Here is a 23,053-nt window from a genome sequence, read left to right as displayed (position 1 = left end):
AGTTCGAAATATCCCCGCTTCACAGAGAAAGAAACTGAGGTTCGGAGGTCTGGGAGCCCGCCCAGCGGCAGCGGCCTCAGCCCAGGGTGGGCGCGGTCACGTGTGCGGCGCGGGAGCCCCCGGGGCTTCGGGGAAGGCGCGGGGGCGTTGCGAGCGCCGGCCGGGGGTGGGGTCTCCGCCCGGGGCGGGGCGAGGGGGCGGGGGCGGGCCGCCACGCAGCGCTCCGGCCCCTCGGCGCGGGCCCGAGCCCCTCCAGCGGCTCCCGGCGGTGCGGGCCGGCCTCTCCCGCCTCCACGCGCGCGCACGCCCGCCGCGGCCCCGCGCGCTCCGCCGCTTCGCCCATCGCGCCGCGCAGACAGCCGCTCGCCGAGCCCGCGGCCGGGGCCCTGGCGTGCAGCGCGGGCCTCGGCGGGGCCCAGCGCCCCGGCCCGGGAGGATGCGGCCCGGGGCGGCCCGGGAGCTGAGCAGGGCCCCCGCGCCGTCCCCCACGGGCCCCGGCTTCCAGAGCCGCAGCCGCCGCCCCGCCCCCGGGAGACATGACTTCCAAGCCGCATTCCGACTGGATTCCCTACAGGTACGCGGGCGCCGGCCCCACCTCCCCTTCAGCTCGGGGGCGCGGGCTCGGCCCACTACCCTGCAGCGCTCAGAGCGAGCGGCGCCCAGCACCCCGACCCGGGGCGCGGGGCCCCTGTACCCATCCCATCCCACACTGCGGGCGCGGGCTGGAGGCGCGGGGCCTTCCTACCCCAACTTTGGGCCCCGGGCGGACTGAATTGGCCTGCCCTGCTCCATCTCTTGTCCGCCGGGGTTGCTGGAAGGGGCCGGTGCTCTGGGCCTGTGCGGGGCCGTGCTGGGTCGGGCAGCGCCATGTGGCCGCCCGGGGAGGGAGCGCACTGCTCTGAGCCCCCTCCTAGGCCCAGCACACCGGGTCACACGCCGGTAGACCTGTGGACAGACAGCCGTACAGCTACAGGCATGCACCCCCCGTGGGTGCATCGGGCCAGAGACGCTCCTGCTGGTCTGTTCACACACGCAGAGCATGAATTCCTGGAGACAGTTATTGTGAACCAAGAGCACAGGCCGCTCATACACACATGCACCCCGTACGTCTCCACACACGCTGAGTCTTGGTCTCGCACAGGTGTGCTCCTACTCTCTGTGCCCATACACATCCTGTATTTGGACAATGCCTGACACCTGCTACCCGCTCACAGGTACTACTGGTATCTATCAGAGACTCGGAAATCCACTCGCGAACAGGTCTATACCTGGACACCCACCAACTCACAATACATAGACTGCCTTTACGTTCATACGAGCACTCACGAAAGCAGGGCTGCCCAGTGTCGCCAGACTCTGTGGTCTGTCCCAAGGATAGATGGGCTTTGCCAGTTGCCTGGTGGTTGGGGTGGGGGAGGGGTGTTGGGTGGTTCTCACACAGGTGCAGGCCTTTCCCCCATCCACTCTTCATTCTCTCCATTACCCCTGGAATAGAGCTCATCGTCATGGCAGCGCCAGATCCTTGGCCACCTATTGGCTCCTGGTTGCCATGGGCTACGGGGCTGTCTCTAGGCCTCCCAGAGAGGCCTGTGTGTAAGATGGGTGCTGGACTGCCCAGGGCCACTATGTTATTGCCCGCCTGGGTGCTCATGCCTGCGGGTTGGAGGAGCAGACCCTCAGGACCTGCCCTGTAACACGGCCAGCTCTTGGGAAGGGACCTGATTCTAGTCACCGACAAAATACTTCTGACAGCTCTTCTAGGAGTCTGTCCAGACAGCATCCAAAATGGAAACCGGCTGAAACAGCCTGAGGCTTGTTAAAAGCAGATCCTTCAGCAAACAAGCACCTGCCACTGACCTGGGGATCCAGGGTTGCTCTCGAGAACTGTTGTCTCTAAGCTGTTTTGGGGGCTTTAGGGCTTCCCAAGTTAGAATTTGTGGGTGCCCCTCCCACCAACATACGCACGTGCGCACACACGAGTCACCCATAGGGTTTCCTGCAGACATAATGCAGTCACACCTCAGCGTCTCCCACAGATCAGGGAGACACCCCCAGCGGGAGACTGGGGCTTTGCTGACTCCAGAGCTGCTGCCCTGCACCGGGCACCCAGGCTAGGGGCACGGGTAGTTTCTGGAGCATCCTGGCTAGACACGTCTGTGCTGAGGACCTCCTAGAAGACCGTGCAGCCCCATGGAATACCATTAACCTTTTCCAGCCACCCAGCAGAGGTGCCTGGGTAGCACCTGCGGGCTGCGTGGCCTCTAATGCTGTGGAAGTACGAGTATGGGGAGGCACGTGGCAGGGTGGTGGGCACAAACTTAGGAGGGCAGGAAGGGACAGGACTTGTGGCCGTAGATACAAAGGCGTGTTTAGGATCTGGCACATGGGGGCCCAGCCCAGATCAAGGTTGAAGGAAGCCTCTCCCAGGAGCCAAGGACCAGAAGAATATGTCGAGTAAGTGCATGAGTCTTAGAGAAGGCCACTCCTTTCTGGCCGCACATGCCATCTGGAGCACAGAGCCCTATCACCCTGGAAGCCTGTCCCTAGCAGCTTGGCACTCCTGCGGCCCTCCCACTGCTCTGTAACCCTGCCGTCTGGCTCTGTGGCAGGGACGGTGGGTCTCGAGCTGGGGGCAGGCTATAGTCAGAAGTTGCCAGAATCTCTCCTGCCTTCGGGGGGTCTTTCTGAGCGTGCCCTCAGCCTGGGAAAACCCTGGACTTCGGGTGTAGACTTCTAGAACGGGGAGACCTGGGCTAAGAGGAGATGCAAATTGCCTCTCGCATTAACTGGGCTGCTGATTGCAGTTAAAGCCACATGCCTGCGTGATCGCAGAAAACTGGGGCAGAAGACAGGCAAGGCCGCTTTCTTGCCGACGAGGGGGATGGGCACACGAGCACGTGCTTCGGTATGAGGTTTCCCCAAGTGTCACAGCATGTCAGACCTGGAATGCGTCCTTCCGTGTGGGGGAGAGAGGTCGGTCGATTTCTTGTTAGCTGTCCTGGTGGGGGTTTTACTCCCTCTGTGATGGCTGCACCTGCCTTCCCTAGGCCTGGCTCATTTTCTCTGAAGCAACTGCCAGTTGGCGATAATCTTCTTACGGGTAATTGTGGCTCAGTTTATAATGATCATGGATTAATCTCACATTCTGACTCAGAAGGGAGCCATTTAGTTTATAAAGTTGAACAACTGGAATCATGTTTTGTCTTTTGATTTTTTTCTATTACTAGTACTAATAATTTTCACGTCTGCCATTTTGTCTTCATCTGTGTTCTTCTTGAGTATTAAATGCCCCTCCTCCCTGGCTTCACAACCTTTTATGAGTTGCAGGTGAAGCATTAAGAGCGCGGGAGCGAGGGCGGGCCCTGTCCTCAGTGCTCTCTCTGCCTGTCTCCTCCCACCCGGCCCCGAGCTCCTGGAGAGCAGGGACCCCATCTGGTCCTGGGCTGCGCGCCTGGCGTGCCCAGCAGAGACAAGAGGCGCTCTACTTTGAATCAAAGAGGCATCTCCAGATAGCTTTTTGGACTTTCTGGCTTTCGTGGCCGCACACCCGGGTTCTCCGCACACCCGAGGCGTGTAGCAGCCTCCCCTCGGAGAGGAACACTGCTGGAGAAGCGTGCCCGTTGAGCCGCAAGGGCCCTTACAGGCTCTCGGGTCCTTTGTGCGAATGCTCCCTTCTGTCGCGTGACTGTGACCGTTAGAAAGCTCTTCTTGGGGTGAGCCTGGGCGTGCCTCTGGGTTTTCCCTCCTCTTGGCTCTTGTGAGGGTCCTCCCACCACTTCCAGACTGCGCTTTCTGGGGAGTGGGAGCCCGAGCAAGACCAGACTCCCTGGGCTCTGCCTGTGTGGGAAGCCTTGGGGGGCCCTGGATGCCACGGCGGCCGGGACGAGGGACAGCATCTCTGCTCCCCACCCGGCGCCCTGGGGAAGGCTCCCCGCTGCTGCTGAGGGTGGGAGGAGCAGGAAACGGGTGATAGAGAGGACTCCGGGCGCAGGGACCGCTTGGATGCCCTCAGGTTGGTCTCTGCCCTCCTCCAGCCCCCCAGTGTGGGGCCACCTGCAGCTTCCTGGCCTGTCCTACACCCAGCAGAGGGAAGCTGTCACTTCCTTGCTGGGGGCCCTGCTCCCGTTGTTGACCTTGAGTCCTCCCTGTCGTGGGGGACAGCTTCAGCTACCTGACTCGTCACCTTGAGGCCTCTGTCAGCAGAACCCCAAAGTCTCATCCGGGCGATGTCAAGCCCTGTGTCCCCCCATTCTGGCTGTGTGGGGACCCACATGTAAGGCATGACCCTCTCCTGTCAGGGTTGCATCGGTCAGACTTTGCGAGCTGTCCAGTGTCTTCTGAAGTCACGCTGTCTCAATGAACAGTTTAGTATCGCTTCGGCTTTGTGTCGCTTGTAAGTCTGCCGAGAGGCCTGCCTTGTCTTCAGGTCATCAGTAGACAGGCTAAGCAAGGGAAGCAGGGTGCTGGAAACCCCCTCTGGTCAGGGCGTGCCTTACTGTTGCACGGACCTGTCTCCTGGGAGGGGCACGCCAAACACTGCTTTCTCCCGCCCACGAGTGACCGTCACTGGTCCCTGCGGTTCCATGTGGCAGCCCGGCTGAGCTGCCCTCCCGTGGTCCCGGATCGGTCTGGGGGCATGTGCCCTGACTTGCTGGTGGACTGGACTCACTCCTGCTGATCACTGGGTCTTCTGGCTCTTCGGTGAACCGGCCCATGATCTTACCTGGGGCTGTGTAAGACTGACCCATCTACAGACTGTGATTTCTTCCCCCATCTGAGCAGAAGGCTGCGTTTCCGTACTTCCAGCAACTCTCCCATTTCTTTTTTGTTCTTTAGAGCTCACCAGCTGTGGCTCGTGGTCCCCGTTTACATGACTGAGCATCAAAATCACCTATGTTTCTTGCTTTAAGAGAGAAAATGAGGTGAGGGATTGATCCTGGGGTAGCTTCCCCAGCAGTTCTGAATCACCGAGTCAGGGCCGAGTGCGCACAGCAGTTTTAATGACCGGCGAAGTGTTGGAGCCCGTGGCAGGAATGGAGAGGGCCCATCCTGGGAGGCTGGGACTCTGGTGAGCCCTGTGGGCTTCTCCCTCCTGGGGCTGCCTCTGTTCCCACCCGTACTGTTTCCCTGATGTTCCAGGCAGCCGCTAGGGGCAGATCTGGGCGTGCTGGGGTGGGGGTGGGGCAGTCTGGCACAGCTACAGGGCTTGCAGCCTGGCCCCCTGGGTAGCCTTTCCTCCTCTGATTCCCTTGGTCCAACGGGGGCAGCTTCCTCTGTGACCGAGTGGAAGGAATGAGGACGTAAAAGGGGAGGGTGAACTGGGCGTGGAGCACGGGCCTGTGCCTAGGTAGCCTGGCCCCCCCGGCTTCTGGTCAGCACTGGTGGGTTAGCCGAGCACGCAGGGTGGAGTCTAAAGAGAGGCAGGAACTCGGCTTCCTAAATGTGTTGTCCACGGCTGGCTTTTCCATCCCATGGGAGAAGTGCCCCTGCTCTCGTTTGTTATCAGGCATGGTTTTCTCTCCAGATCTCTGTTGGGCAGTTCGGGGGAAGCAAGAGCATATGGAGGGGCTGTCTCCCTGAGAGCCGAAGGGGCCACCTTGTTGGCCCTGGGCAGAGTGCGTGGATTGGTGGACACTGCAGACCGGGTTTTCCCGACCCACAGGAGTCAGTGGCCCGTGTGTTCCTGGATGTCCCTGGTCCAGTCCCCAGCAGGAGGTGACCTTGATGAAGGAGCCGCCAGGGTCAGCGGGAGGACCCATCCATCAGTTGCCCTGTCTCCAGTGCGAGTCTCCTGGCGGGGCCGCAGCTGGCAGCCTGGGCTTGGCAGTGATTCCGTAATTGGAGCCCGAATTGTTAAAAAGCCATTACCGTCTCTTCTGTGGTTATCATTTAGTCCTGCCTAGAACAGCGCCCGTCGGGTAGAGGCAAGCCGGGGGGTGTCTCGGGAAGGGAAGGAAGGCGCCCTGGTGGGAGCTGAGGGGCAGGGCTGCCCGGAGGGGGTGGGGGGCCGGGGCCTGCCCAGGAGGGGAGAGGTTTCCTTCCGCTCCCTGGAGACCACCCTTGTTGCCGGGCTTCTCCGCAGCCACGGGGACTTGCGGGGATTTGTCAGCCGTCAGGGACAGATGTGCGCCTCAGACACAGCGCTGTGCTGTCAGGCAGTCCGGGCTTGTCCCCGCCGGGGGCCGTCCCTGCCAGGGACCATGGTCGGCCTCGGACCTTTGCGGCTTTCCTAGAAACAGGGCCGAAGCAGGAAGCTGCTTTCCCGGCCGCGGAGGTGCGTGGATTGCGGGCCTCCTGGGGGGTCCCGCGCAGCCGGGCTGTCCTCACTGGGGCGCAGGTTGCTTCTCCCAGCAGCGCCCCCCCGGCCTGCACACGCCGGCCCCCGCTGCTCCAGTGTGCCTGGTGGCGAGGGACGTGGGGGCGGCTCTCCAGGCACTTCCAGGCTCTGGGTGGTTCTGGACTCTCCTCAGAAGCTTTCCCGTTGTTCATCCATCTTTCTGTGAGGGCCCGTGGTGAAGTGCGTGCCACCTGTTGACTGACGCCTGCGCTGCTGCTCCCCATCAGGGGGTGGGGTTGGGCTGGAGCAGGAGGAGAGCAGCCTCCTCCCCGGGATGACCTGTGGCGAGTCCATGGCAGTGAGACAGCAGCCTGGGCTAGGAATGTGCCCCCCTCCCCGGCATGGAGAGGGACACTAGACGCCCTGGGCGGCAAGGCCACCGTGGCTGGGGCCGCCTTTGTCCGTCGAGCTGCCGCTGTGACCCGGCGGTTCTGGAGGTGGCTTTGCTCATGTCAGCTTAACTCGCAGGCAGGCGGGTGTCCCCTTTTCTGAACGACCCTAGATGTTTGCGTCAGCACCATGGAGGGCGTCTCACCAAGCTCAGCACGGGGATGACCTGGCTGCCCCTGGCCCTGCCCTGCGAAAGGGCAGGGAACTCACGTCATCCCAGGGAGCCATGGAGCTGCCTCCTGCCAGCAGGGAGCGGAGCCGCCAGTCTTGTGGAGGTGACGTGGGCTCCTGGGCCTGGCCGCTAGCGAACGACTGAGATGACAGGCTGCCCCGCGTGGACCCAGGCACAGAGCTCGGCAAGCAGAGCACAGCTGCATTTCAGCCGGCGTCCGGAGGGCCGTTTCTAGCCCTGTCCTGCAGTTTTAAAGGGATCTCGTTGCTTGTGCAGCAGAGCCCGGTGGGCGGTGGTGATTGTGGACTGAGCCTTTGAAGTCTGTGGGAGCAGACGCTTTGCCTCAGTGCTCCTCAGTGAGGCCCGACGTAAGGTGGAGAGACCCCAGGCATCTTACCCCAATAAATGCGGCCTCCCCTCAGAACTCCAGCCTGTGGGGCCTGCTTCCTCCGAGGGGCACTGTCCCAGCCAGCTTGAAGTTTCAGGAGCCGGGTCGCTGTCGTCTGGTCCTGGCAGTGCCCTCAGGGAGTCCCACATGCAGCTATGGGCGATTTGAGGTGGACTGAGGCCTTGACTTCGAAGCCCGTCTGTTTAGTAGTGTTTTCTCTTGTGCTCTGGCAGCCAAGGCTTTTGGAGAATAAGGCTGTGAACAGACTCAGGTCACGGTTGGGGCTCGTCTTCAGTGCAGAGCAGCCCGTGTTGTCAGGACAGGCCTTCAAGTGAGGAGGACCGCTGCCAGTTAAAAACAGGCAGTTGTCCTAGGCTGTGGCCAGGGAGGTGGGTGGGTAGAGCTAGAGGTGGCCCGTGGGCTGTGGACTCCACGGCCTTCCCGCCGCGCTCGGCTGGCTCCCCCAGCACACGGACACACAGGCAGTTTGGATGAGCCGAGGGGACATTGCAGGTGGGTGACTGTTCAGCTAGAAAGTGCTTCTGTCGCCAGGAGGCGGCGACACCGGCTGCGGCTCGCCTTCGGGGTGACTTGCTCCTTCACGCGTGCCGTGCTCGCCCGCACACAAGCACACCCACCTCTTACACAGGCGTTCGTGAGTGTGCGCGTCTGCAGGTGTGTGCTCACACGTGTAGACGCCTTGTATTTGGACGCGTCCCGGAGTGCGCACACGCACGGCATACACACACAGCTTTACGTGCAGAGCTGATGCACGCAGGTACGCCTGTGCGGGTCCCCGCTCGAGGTCTGGTGCTGGGTGGGCTCCAGCGGCACTGGGCCAGGGTCGTCTGGGGCTTCCAGGGCTCCGATCCTCAGCCTCCAGCCCTACCCCCTAACCTTGGCTTTCATAGAATTTGCGGCTACGTCTCGTGAATGTGTCTTGGACTAGAAGGAAGGCTGAGTGGTTAGAGCTCCCTAATTATGCTTGTCTTCCTGGGAGGCAGGTCCAGTCTACGCGAGACAACACTGCCCGTTCCAAGACCTTAGGGACTCAAGGATTTGATGCCATGGTGCCCCATGCACCGTGCTGGCTGGTTGCTGGGCTGTGCACTGATGCGCTGTGTCTGCCTGCAGACATCCCCCCAGCCCTAGCCCTGCCCTCAGGGACCGGTTGATCTTTTATGAGGGGGACCCTCAGCCTTCTTTAAGAGGGGAAGTGGGGTGGGCGGTGTTAGCACCTCTGGTCTGCCACCTCTCGGAGAGCCAGGAGTTTGAATAGAAGAGGAAAGAGTCCGTCTCAAAGGATCGAGCCTCCTCTAGGAAGGACAGAAAGGCGGTAGGAGCTGGTGAGGTGCGAGAGGGACCTGGAGCCCAGCCTCGGGCCCGGCTTGCACCTGATGCCTCTGGACAGATTCCCCTGGATCTCAGGCATGTCCCTGCTCATGGGCCCAGAGGGAAAGTCTCCTCCTGTACTTACTGGGGCCAGGCTGACTAGGAATTCCTTCGTCAGCAGGGACTCCAGCAGGAGAAAGCTCCTAAAGTGGCAGAATTACAGCTCCCAGCTTTTCGTCTGGAGCCAGTTTCCAGATAGTAGCTCCACCCTTCCTCACTCTCCTGTGTTCCCGGAGTCATGACGGGAGGGGTTTAAAGAACCCAGATGTGCGGGGTGGGTGGGCGCTGGGCTGTGGGCGCCATCGTGGCGGCCGGCGGGCCGGCCCTGAGTGCCCTGTCTCCCTCTGCAGTGTCTTAGATGATGAGGGCAGCAACCTGAGGCAGCAGAAGCTGGACCGGCAGGTGAGCGGGGCTGGGCCGGGTGGACGGGCAGTCAGCACTTACCAGCCTGCATGGAGAGGGAGAATTGTCTCCCTTCCTGGGGAGGTAGGACCTGGCTGGTGGGGACGAGGCTCTCACGGAAGAGAGGCGAGCCTTCTCTTGACCAGCTCAGCACGAGCGCCGCCCCAGAGCCCGGGGCTCTTGCCGGGCAGGCAGCAGGTGCCCGCAGTCGGAGCACTGGGCATCCGTGCCGCGGTCCTGCTGGGGCGGCTACCTGGGCTGACTTGTGCCTCCTTTTCCTGGACCCTGGGTCTCAAAGGGCCAGAGGCAAGACGCCTTGGCCCAGAGCGGGCTGTGGACCCCCTGGCAACCTCGAGACCCGAGCTCTAGCCATCGGGGCCTTCTCTCTGGGCCCAGTGGGGAGCCTGACCTCCGGGTGGACACGCCGGGCCGCGCTCTCGGGGCCGCCGACTCCTGAGCCTGTCCGGTGTGTCCGCAGCGGGCCCTGCTGGAGCAGAAGCAGAAGAAGAAGCGTCAGGAGCCCCTGATGGTGCAGGCGAACGCGGACGGGCGGCCGCGAAGCCGGCGGGCCCGGCAGTCGGAGGAGCAAGCGCCCCTGGTGGAGTCCTACGTCAGCAGCAGCGGCAGCACCGGCTACCAAGGTAGGGCCGCGTCGCGTCGGGGGCTAAGGCCCCGGTGGAGGGAGGCCGCTGGCCTGTACCCGGGCGTCCCGAGGCTGCCGGGCTGTCGCAGTCGTGCCGGCAGCTGTGTCCTGAGCGCCGACTGTGTGCCCGGCTCCCGCCCCAGTCGGAAGATCGTTTCTGGTCACGCCACCCTAGGGCGCCTGCTCCCTCGTGACCTGGAGCAAGTCACTTACCCTCTCTGGGCCTGTTTTCTGCCCTCGTAAAGTTGAGGAACATTCTGTGCCTTGGGGCTTCGCAAATTGCGGCTTTAGCGGCCTCCTGCTCTGCCCTCTGCTGGCTCCTGGTGTTAAGTACACGGGCTCGTTTCCAGCCCGCGAGAGGGGACTTGGACATCGGTGAGAACGGATTCTCCCAGCAGACGACAGCGTTTCACGTTTATGTCGTACATTCGTTTCCTAAATATCGACTGAGGACTTACTTTGTGTCAGGCTGTGGATTCGAGGCCGAGGGTTCCGGGGAAGCACAAAACAGGTGTGCTGTCTGTTTGTTCCCGGACCTGGAGGTCTAGGAAGGGAGAGAGTTAAGCACGGAATCACGGGTGTGCTTCGTGGAGAGAAACCAGGCTCTGTGAGTGAATGGCGGAGAGACTGCGCCCAGACGAGGGCTAGGGAAGCCTTCCCGGAGGAGGTGACTGCTGGTTGAGTGGGAGTTTAGTTGGGGTCAGGGGGCCAGCGTCCACAGTGAGGACAGTGCAGACAGTGGGACAACTAGAGCAAAGCCCCTGTGGCAGGAGGGAGGACGCTGTGCACAAGGCACTGAAAGGGCCTGGTGGGGCTGGGACTTGGGGTGCCTGGGAGATGAGGGGGTGTGCCATGAAGGCCAAGGCCAAGCGGAAGGGGGCTGGAGGGGCCAGCCTTGCAGGAGAAGGTTGGTCTTCATGTTATGAGCAATGGGAAGTCACTCAGACCTTGAGCAGGTTGGGGTTCTGTGTGCAGACCGTGGAGGCCCCCCCGCTGTGAGCCCCGTGAGACCTCTCCGTGGGTGCGCGCAGCTCCTTGTAGCCGGAGCGTCTCTCCTGCGCGGGGTACTCCGGCCTGCCAGGCTCCCGTGGGCTCGTCCCGTGCAGGCCGATGCAGGCTCCCTGGAGTGCTTGTCCTGCGAGTTCTGGGCTCTTCTAGGAAATGCAGCCTTTTCCGTCTTCAGACCTTGAGTGACCCACGTTCTCCCAGATGCTCTCCCTGCCCCTGCCCAGACCTTTGACTACAGTGCTTCCTGTGGACTTCATGACCCTGGGCTGGGGCACCCCTCCTTCCAGCTTGGCCTGCCCCGGCCCCTTTGTCTCGTAGAGATGCACGGTACAGAGGCCCTGGTAGGGCTTGGGTGGTGGTGGGGCCCCGGGAAATGTGCTGAGAAGTGAGTTCCACTTAGAGCTCTGGTCTCACCTAGGGCCCATGTTCCTCTCTCTCTCTCTCCCTCTCCCCCTCTCCCCCCGACTCTCTCCTGAGCAGTTCAAGAGGCCGACTCACTCTCCAGTGCGCAGCTGGGAGCTGCCCGCCCAACAGCACCAGCCTCAGCCAAGAGAACCAAGGCAGCAGCTGCGGCGGGGGGCCAGGGCGGGGCCTCTAGGAAGGAGAAGAAGGGGAAGCACAAAGGTTGGCTTCCTCCCCGACAGCCCTCCTCAGGAGGCCTGGCTCCCACTGGAGGGTTGGGGGGAGGCTTCTCCTCCAGACTTGGAGGTAAGGGGCAGGGTGGGAAGCCTCCGTGAAGGCACAGAAGGGCACTCAGGCCCCCACCCAGCTGGCTCACGGGCTTCCTCTCGCTCATGGGGTCCCTGGGCTGGCCTGTGGGCGTGGGCCAGCTCCCCACACTGCCAGGAAGTGAAGCGCACCTCGCCTGTGTCCAGCCCAGGCGGTCCCCCCCACCCCCTGCACCTGGCTTGAGCACCCTCCATCTCTGTCCTGCCCCGGGCCTCCTGCCGTATCCTGTGTGGTACTCACAGTTGTCATGAGGGCTTTCTCGACTTTCTGCTCTAGTCCTGACTCCGCCCTCTGGGCCCACAGACCAGTCTGTTCTCTCTGTTCCCCTCACTCTAGAAAAGATCCCCAGAGATCAAGGACCATTGTGGTGGCTCCTGCCACGAGTCCTGTCTCTGCCGGTGAGACACCCTGTGTCCCCAACCTGTGTGTGTGGGCAGTGATTCCCAGGCATCTGGGACATGGTTGGACAGTGGTGTGTCAGGGTTCACAGGCTTGTGGAGCCGACTGCAGCATTGGGGGGCAGGGCGACTGCCACCTGTGTGGGCCAGGCCTTCTGTTACTCGGGCACCTGGGGCAGGGTGACGTGGGATGGGAGATCTTCCATGTGGGAAGGGAGTGTATGCCGACCTCCGTCTTTTTCAAGGGGCCCCGTGTGTTTCGAATGCTGTCTGTGAGTTACGGGTGCGTGTGTGTGTTGTGTGTGTGAGCAAGAAGGTCAGCACTGATACCTGGGAGTTGGCCGTGTCTGGGGGTAAGTGGTGGCCTTGGCCATGGTCGTGATCGATCCTTGTTCTCCATCTTGTCTTTTTCACTGTGCAGTTGGTTTTGTAGATGGCTGTCTTCTGTCTAGGGGTGGGAGGCATTTCAGACCAACCCTCGGCAACTGATTTGGGGGAACTGCAGAAGAAACGAAGCCCATGTCCCTTTGTAGCTTGTGATCATTAAGGCGCTGGCAGCAGTCATTAGTGTTTTTTAAGAATCAGGTTTGCAGAGGGTTCCCCCGCTCATCCCTCACCCACTTCAAGGACATCAGAGAATGCAGGCTCCCCCCCCCCCACCCCACCCCCGGGACTCAGGAGTCTCCGTGGCCTGCAGGCACCAGCGGGCCGGCAGCACTGGCAGAAGACAAGTCTGAGGCCCAAGACCCGGTGCGGATCCTGACTGTGGGCCAGTCAGACCACGCTCAGGACGCGGGGGAGACGGCAGCCGGCGGGGGCGCACAGCCCAGTGGGCAGGACCTCCGTGCCACGATGCAGAGGAAGGGTGAGCCCTGTGGGGGTTCAGCGACACCCCCAAAGCTCAGTCCCAGGTTCTCGGATGCACCGTTCTTGGGGAACATGGCCCTGGTGGGGGGCACAGTGCAAGACCAATGAGAAACTTGGGTGTAGGGGCCCCTGATAAGGCCAGGTTCAGGGAAATAAATGTCAACTAGGGAAAGCAAGCAGTCCACAGCCCAGTCCTCTCTCCCCACCTGCATTTCCTGTCCCCAGGGAGGCCCAGGTTTGGAGATAGCTTTCCTTGCCCTTTGGTTCCTTTGAAAAAGGTCCTTTTGAAAATGTTTCCCCTACATCTGCTGAGCTCAGGGAGTGGGGCCAGAATGCCAAGAGGCAGGGCAGATCCTCCCAGAAAACCTGCTGCCCAGAGAGTTTCCCCACCACGAGCCCCGCCCCAGGAGTCCCCGGCACAGGGTAGCAGAAGGAAGCCTGGCAGCGCCACACGTTCCAAGAAATGAGATCAGGGCTGGCTCCTGGAGAAAGGGCCATTGAGGCAGGAGGCTGGGGACAGCATTCCAGGTGGGAAGAAATGTGTAGACAGACGGCCACAGGCAGGCTGGGAGAGGAGTCCGTGGGCCATGCGCATCAGGCTGGGGGAGGAGGGAGCTGGCCTCTCCCCTAGCAGATTCCAGGCCTGTGACAGCTGAGGCCTCCAGTAGACACCAAGGCTCCCAGCAGGGTCAACTCCACTCAGGCCTCGCTGCGCAGATGGGCACTGACTGCTGGAGGTCGGGTCTCATGGGAGGACTGAGCTGAACCTGGGGGGGGGGGGGGTTACACCCCAAGGATGGTGACCAGCCCCAGCTCATGCAGACACTCAAGAGAATGTGTCCTTGCGTGTATTTGGCTGTGTGTGTGTGGACGTGTGTGTACACGACTCTGTGTGTACAGGTGACTCGGTGCTTTGGCACGCGTATCCGGCGTGTGTATGTGACCACTCTTCCCTTCCGGTTCCTCTGCCCGGCCCAGGGCTCTCCAGCAGCATGAGCTTTGAGGAGGAAGAGGAGGACGAGGATGAAAACAGCTCCAGCTCCTCCCAGCTCAACAGCAACACCCGCCCCAGCTCCGCCACCAGCAGGAAGTCCGTCCGGGTGAGGCGCCTTCCTGCCCGGGGGATGGGGGGCGGACGGACGGCAGCCCGCGGAGGCCTGGTCATCCAGGTTGAGGGGGGGAATGGGTGTGAAGAAATGGAGAGGTGGCTGTCCTGGGACTGGGCCTAGAAACCGAGCAGGAGCTTTTCCGGCTGGGGCTCTTCTGTCCTCTCCTGCTTCCTCTCCTCTCCAGCCAGGCCAGCAGCGGGGGGCCTGCGTGGGACAGGAGGGCCCTGGGAACCTGCCCACAGCCTCCATCTCCACCCCTGGGGACGGCCGAGGTGGGGGAAGGGCTGAGGAGCTAGCTGCTGACCCCAGGGCCAGGATGGCCGGGCCCACCTCCCAAGGACCCTGTCCCGGTTCCCACCACCACCAGCACATCAGGGGGCAGCTTTGGGTCCCGGACCGCCACTTGCAGCTGCTCAGGGTCTCTGGCGCTCGGGCTCCCTCTCTCCCCTGTAGGAGGCAGCCTCGGCCCCCAGCCCGACAGCCCCAGAGCCCTCGGCGGATGTCGAGGTCCAGGATCTTGAGGAGTTTGCGCTGCGGCCGGCCCCCCAAGGTATCACCATCAAGTGCCGCATCACACGGGACAAGAAGGGCATGGACCGGGGGATGTACCCCACCTACTTCTTGCACCTGGACCGCGAGGACGGGAAGAAGGTGAGGTGGGCCCGAACCTGCAGTTTCAGCGAGGCAGGCTTGAGGTCCTGGGGGCTGGCATGTGACTGGCAGCCTCAGGTCCAGCACTGACCTTTCAGCTCCCCAAAGGGACGGAAGCCTCCGTGCCTGGTCAGCGTACCTCTGTGTTTGCTCGTGCATGTGCGCTGGTGTGTACACACACGTGTTCAGGAGCTGAAGCCAGAGGGAGTCGTGTGGGGGGGGGGGCACCTGTGATTGTGTGTGACCAGAGGCTGGCCTGGAACGTGACCTTGCTCCCTTCCCCAAGGTGTTCCTTTTGGCGGGAAGGAAGAGAAAGAAGAGTAAAACCTCCAATTACCTCATCTCTGTGGACCCAACAGACTTGTCTCGAGGAGGGGACAGCTACATCGGGAAACTGCGGTACTAACACTCCCCTAGGAAGCAGGTGGGGGTGGGAGGGAGGGGCAGGGCCAGACTCTGGAGAGGGCATGTCTTGTCCCTGAGGGAGATCTAGGTCAGGGGTCAGGTCTTCTCATAGAATCCTCTCTGTCCGTCAGCTCCAACCATAGACCCGGGTCTGTGCCAGCCTAGAGCCAGACTCGGAGATGGCGCTCACATACCCGACCCTAAGCTGGTCCCGGGTAGGTGGGGCGTAGGCCCAAGAGGGACAGATCGAACCTCAGCAAGTCACTGAAGATGTAGGCCACCACGGAAGACCTGCCTTGGCCCCGTGGTCAGTGCCAGAGGGCAGGGCTGGGAGTGAGCCCGTGCCGTCGGGGGAAGGCTCTGAGCTAGGTCTCGGGGAGTGGTTGCCGAGGAACAGAGTGCCTTATGTGGGGAGCACAGATCAGGTTTCGAGGTGAGGAGCTAATGCTGGAGATGGGGCTGGACCAGCACTCGCAGGCTGTCCGGGAGAGAGGAGGTCGTCTCAGCCACTCTCCGTGGGATGTTGAGTGCCTTCTGCAATCTCGCCAGATGCCATCCGCTTGCTCGCCTCCCGTGAGGGGCGCGCTCCTGTTCCTCCAGGGAAGCCTGTGGAACTCTGACTTACCTCCTGGAATCTCCCTCGCTGAACTAAGATGCCCTTTGATTCTGTTCAGAGCAAGTCCAGGCCTTCTCCCCAGGAGAGATGGGATTCAGGGTGCAGTGCGCTCCCAGGTCTGGCCCTGGCCGAGCCCAGAGTGCTCGGTAGGCTCCTTGTTGGACAGCCCGAGGCCTTCTCCCCAAGAAGGACCTTCAGAGATGGGATTCAGGGTGCAGTGCGCTCCCAGGTCTGGCCCTGGCCGAGCCCAGAGTGCTCGGTAGGCTCCTCGTTGGACAGCCCGAGCGGTCCCTGCCCTGAGGCAGAGGGTGCATGATCCTCTGTTGGTCGCCTGTCCTCCAGGTCCAACCTCATGGGCACTAAGTTCACCGTTTATGACAATGGAGTCAACCCTCAGAAAGCATCATCCTCTACGTTGGAAAGTGGAGCCCTGCGTCAGGAGCTGGCCGCTGTGTGCTACGTGAGTCGTGCGTTCCTGGGTCTCTGGTCTCCAAGTTAGACATGACACTGCGGACTTGCCACCCAGTCTGTGGGCTGTCCCATCTATCTTTGTGAGTAGACAGGACCGTACAGAGTTGGGCTGCCCTCTGTCGGAGCGGCCCCTGCCTGTCCTCAGAGCTCAGACCACAGATAGCCATCTGCCCGGGGGGCTCTGGGAAGCGGGCTGAGCTCTGTGCCGCCTAGCCTGGGAATCTCCAGGAAAGGAGGCAGCAGGAGGCCTGAGTTCTTGTCGGTGCCTCTCTCCACCTCTCCCTCCAGTACCTGCGCCCCCCATGGGCTACAAGGCCCTTTGCATGGTCATCTCATGGAACTCATGACCTAAGAGCTCAGTCCTATTTCCTCTACTGTATAGATGAGGAAACTGAGGCTCAGAGGTTGGGTCACTTGCCAACGTCATATGCATAAGTGACCAAACTGGAATGTAAATACAGGGAATTTTTCTACCTTATTTTAAAACGAGGCATTGTTATTGATTTGGGCCTGGGTACGTCTTGGAGGCCGAATGGGAAAGCCATAGCTGTTCTGTATGAGCCTGGGGTGCCACCTGCTGGTCACCTTTGGGGAGGCAGCCTGAATCTCTGAAAATGCTCCTTGCGCCCCTGCTAATATTAATACTGTTTGAGGCGCTGAGGATACAGCAGTGAACAAGAGACATAAATTTATACCTTCATGGGACTTAAACCCCTGGTGGGGAGACAAGCTGTAAAACGTACTTACAAGCAAAACAAATGTGGCTAAGAAACAATAAAGCAAGGAAATGCTCAGGTGCGTGTAAGCTTTTAGTAACGATGGCAGGGAGGGCCTCCTGGAGGTAGCACTTGGGTAAAGGCTGGAAGGAAGGGAGAGCCAGCCACGTAGGTGTCGTGGAAAACAGCCAGTGCTAACTAATGTCCTGAGTGACGGGCGTGTGTGGGGAATAGTGAGGGGGCAGAGCGAGTGCAGAGGAGAGCAGGTGGTGGGGAGAGGAAGGTAGTGGGGCCATACCACGTGAGGCCCCGCAGTCAAGGTAAGACCTTCAGCTTTTAATCTGCGTGAACACTGGAGGCAATGGACGTGACAACAACGGGACCACTCGCTGTGTGAACAGATGGGCAGGGCAAGGTCAGAAACCAGGAATCCAGATAAAGGCTAGTCCTGTGACCTCGGGGAGAGGCCGTGCTGGTAAAAAAGTGGTTGAGTTCCAGAAAGAATTTGCAGGTAGGGGTGACGTCATCTGCTGATGGATTAGAAGTGGGTGTGAGAGAAAGGAGTTAAGAACGACTCGAAGTAGGTTGCCTGAGTAAATGGAAGAACTGAGTTGTTAACTGAAGCGAGGAAGGCGATGGGGAGGCGCTGGTTTGGGCAGAGTGCAGACTCGGGGGCTCAGTTCTGGACGGGTTAAGTGTAGAGATGCCTGTCAGCCGCTCAGGTGGAGACGGTGCAAACAAGCTCGTCAGCTCTAGTCCCGTCTTCCCAGTCTCTCCCTTAGGTACGTAGAGTCCTCAGACGGCCGGTGTTGAGTCCTCTCTCTCCCCCCCAGGAGACAAACGTCTTAGGTTTCAAGGGGCCTCGGAAGATGAGTGTGATTGTCCCAGGCATGAACATGGTTCACGAGAGAGTCTCCATCCGGCCACGAAACGTGAGTGCGCGCCCCCGTCATCCCAGCGGGTGCATGCGCTTCCAGGAGCAGAGCTGAGCTGCTGGGTGTCTGTCGGGGACGCAGCGTAAGAAGCCGGGGCTCTAGGTGGAGGTCTAGGGAGATGTAAGGACTCCGCCCCCAGGGGCAGATCCCTTTTTAGGGCGGTCATGTGGCCGAGGCCTGGGGCCGGGCCTGACTCAGGCGAGGCTGCCTTCCCAGGAGCATGAGACGCTGCTGGCACGCTGGCAGAATAAGAACACAGAGAGTATCATCGAGCTGCAAAACAAGACCCCTGTCTGGAACGACGACACGCAGTCCTACGTACTCAACTTCCATGGGCGCGTCACACAGGCCTCTGTGAAGAACTTCCAGATCATCCATGGCAATGACCGTGAGTGTTTCTGCCCTTCCTCATGATTGTCCCCATGGCACCCAGGGCCTTGAGCTCAGGGTTCAGCTCACCCAGCCCTGCCTTCATAGGCCAGAGCTCAAGGATGTGGGTTATATGGCTTTGATCCGAGGTCAGAAATCCTCTGACCCCGTGACTGGGAGGCCCGCGGAAGAGCCTTCTTCGGAGCCGTGCCCCTAGATTCTGTGCACGCAGCAGAGTCCCCGGTGCGGGAACGCCCTCTGAACGGACCTCTTCTCTTCTCTGTCCCTCGGTATTTGTGTGCCTCTCATTCTCCTCTGTCACCTGCTCCTCCTTTCCACCGCTTCTCCCCATTGTCTTCCCTCCTTTGGGCATCTGCGCTTCTCACGTTCTCCGCCCACTGTGACCCATCTGTCTGTCCGTCCTCCCCTGCACTGTCGCTGCGCTGTGCTGCGTGCGCGCCCGGCTGCAGCGGACTACATCGTGATGCAGTTCGGCCGCGTGGCGGAGGACGTGTTCACCATGGATTACAACTACCCACTGTGCGCGCTGCAGGCCTTTGCCATCGCCCTGTCCAGCTTCGACAGCAAGCTGGCCTGCGAGTAGAGGGCCTCCTTGTGCCCTTCGGGATTGCCCAGCCTGGAGCGGAGCCGCCTGCCTGCGGAGACAGCCCTGCTTACCCTCTCTCTGTACATAGGCCTCCTGCCAGACGAACCTTCAGCTCTCAGCGGCTCCCTGGCCCAGCCGGCTCGGACCTGGCTCCCCTGCCTCCACCGCTGAGACAGAGGACTAGGTGGGAGAGGTGTGTGTGTGAAGGGGCCAGCGTGAACTCTTCCTGTGCCCCAAGGTCCATACGCACACCCCCGCTCTTGAGTTCATATCCTGCTGCGATCGTGTTTGCCACGCTGGGCGGCCTCTTCAGCCGGGAAGGTAGGAAGAAACGTGGACGGAGAGGAAGCACAGTGCAGGGCTGCTGCGGTCCAGCCATCCACTCAGTCTAGGAGTCCGGTGACAACCGGTCCCCAACAGTGCAGGGCGTAGTATGGGTGTGTATGTGTGGTGGGTACATCATTTTACACAGAAGGGCTAGGATCGGCTTCCAGGCCCTTTGCTAACTCCAGAAAGTCCTCTGACTTCGGAAGGCCTCGGCCAGGCTAGAAGAAGTTATGGGTGTTTGGGAAAGGTGAGTGGCAACCTTGTTAGGACTGCAGGGGCCTGGCTACGGCTGTGGGAATTGGTTGGTGGCCTAGGGTGCCCGCTCATTTGATTTCTCTAGATTTTCTCTGTACAGAGGCAGCAGGAGGCCAGGGGTCTTAGAGGCCAGGGCCTGCAGGACCCAGGCTCAGCTTGCAGGAGGTGCATGGACCAGGCTCCCTGGACCAGGGCTATGTTGGGAGGCCCGTCAGCCCGAGGAGCTTTCTGCTGAGCGGCTCCTGCACAGTGCCCAGGAAATGCGGACAGGGCCGGGGCCGCAGCCTCACTGTGCAGCCAGGTAGGCATGCCTGGGCCGGCGGCCGGCAGAGCACCAGCCCTAAGCCAGGGCGTGGTCCAGGAAGAAAGTCTAGCTCCAGGGGCTCTGGCCTGTGCCTCGCACCCCTTGTGCTCAGCCTGGGTCATGGCTGCTGAGGACTTCACGCATGTGGTTCTTCTGGGGCGGGAATGGGGCAGGGCGTATATCAGAACCACGAGAGATGAGAGGTGGTGGGAGCCTTAGAGATGAACTAGTACAATGTGTCACTTGAGGTGACTCACATTTAGAAGATGGACTTGCACCGGGCCAACTAGCTGCTCAGTGGCAGAGTTCAGAATTTCCACTCTTTTGATTTCTTTGTTCCTACATCCCCTGAGAAACTGCTCTCTCTGGTTCTCTGGCCTTCCTGGGACCCCGGTCGCATGCCCTCACTCTTTTGCCTGATTACAGAGACTTAGAAATGCTGGAGTTGATGTATGAAATTGAAACCGTTTCAGTGGGCAATTAGGCGGTTCCCTGCTGAAAGAAAGCTGGCTTCTGCCCGAGGGCAGGCCCTGCCGAGGCCCTTGCCTTCCTCTGTTTGGGTGTGGTGGCTGAGGCCTGCGTGTTCCCGGGCTGGGCCTGATCTCCGTCCTCCTCGGATGGCACCCCCGACCCGGAGCACTTGGGAACGCTAAGCCCTTGCCTGTCCTGTACCCTGGCAGAGGCTACTTGCCCAGATGGAGGTCCGAAATCAGTGGGAAGCAAGCAGGGGTTGTTCCTCCCTTCAGAGTAGATGTGCTTAGAAAGGCTGCATGGAAATTTTTGTTTTAAATAAGTCCTACTTGAAACATTTGAGGCTCCGTAGTGAGGGAGTTGTTTTGACCCAAGTGGAAGTAGTAGTGTGTCCTCGTTTCCTTAGAAGCTAAGATTTCCTGCGTGGAATGCTCAGAGCAAGGTGCAGCTGCTCTGGCAGGGGGGCTCCGTGTGAGGCCCCTCCACGGGTCCAGTTTCTGGACCACTCTTGGGGTCATTCTGAGGGCACTAGACTTTTTTACTGGGGCCAGTCCACTTTTCCAGTCCTAGTTGGGCTCTTTCTTATCCTTGTGACTGGGAGGACACCTGCTGACATTTGGGACGCTGGAAGCTGGATGTCTGAAATCTAGTTTAAGCTGTTTCTCTGGTTCTTGGACTTTGAAGTAGAACAGGCTGATTCGAGAGCCTAGAGGGAGGGAGGGAAGCCGCGTGGAAAAGGCAGAAGCACAAGGGCAAACTCTCAGCGCCTCCATCCCACTGAATATGCGGCGGGGGGGGGGGGGGGCGTGGTCAGGAACATGGCTTCAGCTTCCCAGCCTGAACGTGGGGAAGGTAGCTCAGTAGCTAGACTCTGTTGGGCACGGAGTGACAAGAGCAGTTGAGTCAGCTGCTCGAGACCCAGCTTCACAAGGTCTGTTCTCAAGACTGCATTCCTGGTGATGCTGGTTTTCCCTGACCACTGGCCTCCTAGCCATGGGCACAAAGACTCAAAAAAGCTGCCAAGGCCCTTGGAGGCCATCTGGGCTTCGCATCTCCGGGGGTAAGAGCTCTTGTCCTTCATACCCTCTACCCAGATGGGCCTTGAGTGGGCCGGGAACTGGATGATGGAATGAGCAAGCCCTAAGGGTGGTGGGCAGCTGGGACCTCAGGCAGCTCCTGTCACTGTTCCTGGGGCCACACCCTCTTCCCCCAAACAGCTCTTCTGTAGAGCAGTGGTGTTGACTTCCCCACTCTTCTCCAATTCTAGCTTTTCTTTCCTTCTGGCTCCAAGGTGCTCTGTGTCTGTCTGTGTGTGTGTCTGTGTATATTTGGGGAAAAGGGCAATCTGCAAATCACCAACTGAGGTTTCTTACTATGACCATGTCTGAAGGTGAGTAGGAAAGGAATAAGGATATTATGATCACCTGTGGATTTTGTTCGTTCATTTCATGCTCTTTGGTCAGAAAGTAAACCTGGGAAAGTACCAGGTCTTTCTTGGGAGAGAGATTAGGAGGATACCATCCAAGAAATTTTAGTTTTTCAGTTCCATTTCGCATTACCTGAAGAAACTGGTATGTGATATGCGGGCTTTTGGATGAATTCGAACATATTCTAGTGAATGTGCCTTAAAAATCACGACACTAGTTCAGAAGGAGCAGGTAAGGTCCAGACACATGCTGCAGACAGGTGCTAGAGGCCAGCGAGTGTGAAATTTGGAGTCTGTGTCCCTCAGTGACCAAAAGGGCAACAAAATTACAGAAGCAGAAGCTTGTCTTTGGTCTGGAAATAGCAGAGCATTTACCTCTAAGGAAGTTTACGTTTAGAGGAAATTCTAAATTTAACAAGCAGCAGTGATGATTTCAAGCCTCATAAGGACATGCTTTCCTCCCAGCGGGGGTCTGCGGGGAGGGGAGCCGCTGGGCTGGCCGGGGCTCTGTTCTGCAAGCACAAACTCTCCCAGCCAGAGACCCTGGTGTCCCCGCACTGCGGCAGCCCTGGCCTTCCCCTCGCCAGCGCACTCTGCCCCAGCTGGGCTCTACCTGTGACCTCAGGATACCAGGTGGCCCTCAGAGCACACTTTTCCAGAGAGCCGAAGGATCTGCTGTGTCGTGGGGCCCAGCGTTGAACGGCAGCGGCCCCCAGGAACAGGCCAGGGCTCGGGTTCGTACTGGTTCCCTGTCGTTCTGTACCTCCATCTTGTCATCTCAGGATCTGGGGGGCGAGGCATAGCAGAAGTGTGCGCATAGATTAGTTTGCTGACCAAGGTGAGAGGCGCGTTGATCTTAGAGCACTGCTGCACTTAGCTATGGGATTCGGCACGAACCACATGATTTTCCTAGGTTGTTGTCTCATCCACACACTGAGGCGGCTGGGCTGTCAAAGCTTTCAGTAAGAATCGGGGTGAATGAAAACTGGATCCTTGCTTTCATTACTACCTTTTCTGGTTCATTACTGTGCCTTTTTTCTTTCCTCAGAAACATGTCACACCCATTCCTCTCTTCTGTTCAACTGCCCCTCTCCCTTCCCCCATCAAGGTCCAGGCAGAGCTGCAGATGAGGCCAAGAGCCAGAGTTCCCTAGAGTGTAATTCGAGTGGCTTTTAGAAAGGGAAGCCTGCCTCTGGCCTCTGGAATCCTGCAGAGTTTCGGAGGGGACTTGGTCAGGATGGGCGGCACTTCTTTCGCTGGGAGCATCCATTTAGCCAGTTCTCCTAACGCCTAGAATGTGTATGTCCGTTTGCACAAGATTGTCTTTTCCTGTTCTGGAGTGGTCATTTTATTTTTGTTCCAAATTATCTGGAGTTTTAGAGAAACTTGCAAAACTGTGCTTTTATTAAGTGACTTTTTGAATAAACTCTTTGGTATCCTTGAGCAAATGTATTTATTTACTGGTATGTGCAATGACAGAGCTGGTGTCCCCGTGTTGACACTGTGTTGTAGACCTTAGTGTTTGTCTAAGTACAGACCATACAGCAACAAATTAAACTTGAACTGTTTCAACTGCGGAGCACTTTTGTTTCCTATAAAAGGGGAGAAAACATTTCTTACCTACAAATGTTTTCCTACGCCAGTTCCGTCTGTCCTAAGAGCCTG

General features: G+C 59.7%; 2 protein-coding genes across 6 annotated transcripts in view; one reads left to right on the top strand and one right to left on the bottom strand.

Moving 5' to 3' along the window:
- The first annotated feature begins 338 nt into the window (after positions 1-338).
- On the top strand, positions 339-22,960 carry TUB (TUB bipartite transcription factor). 3 transcript variants are annotated; one of them, XM_045783010.2, is made up of 12 exons: positions 339-574; positions 9,030-9,081; positions 9,560-9,722; positions 11,213-11,356; positions 12,557-12,724; positions 13,705-13,826; positions 14,289-14,486; positions 14,773-14,885; positions 15,850-15,967; positions 17,528-17,626; positions 17,846-18,017; positions 18,694-22,960. In XM_045783010.2, the coding sequence occupies exons 1-12, from the start codon at positions 537-539 to the stop codon at positions 18,774-18,776; spliced, it is 1,470 nt and encodes a 489-aa protein (XP_045638966.1). In that variant the 5' UTR covers positions 339-536; the 3' UTR covers positions 18,777-22,960. The 3 variants fall into 3 exon arrangements, with proteins under 3 accessions (XP_045638966.1, XP_045638965.1, XP_087724184.1); XM_045783009.2 differs by having other exon boundaries at positions 340-574; positions 18,469-22,960; XM_087868058.1 differs by lacking the exon at positions 12,557-12,724 and having other exon boundaries at positions 340-574; positions 18,469-22,960.
- RIC3 (RIC3 acetylcholine receptor chaperone) overlaps positions 22,038-23,053 on the bottom strand; it is a 48,147-nt gene continuing 47,131 nt past the window's right edge. For 2 of the 3 annotated variants that reach the window (XR_015726911.1, XR_015726912.1), the window contains one exon: positions 22,038-22,173. The gene's annotated coding sequence lies outside the window, so the exon portion shown is untranslated. The remainder of the gene's footprint in view (positions 22,174-23,053) is intronic. The other variant, XR_015726913.1, reaches the window with a different exon arrangement.

The sequence above is a fragment of the Ursus americanus genome, chromosome 16, assembly GCF_024610735.1.
Source record: "Ursus americanus isolate L20-20 chromosome 16, mUrsAme1.1.p, whole genome shotgun sequence".
NCBI lineage: Eukaryota > Metazoa > Chordata > Mammalia > Carnivora > Ursidae > Ursus > Ursus americanus.
The sequence above is the reverse complement of the archived record's forward strand: the minus strand, read 5'-3'. Positions and strand labels throughout refer to the sequence as shown.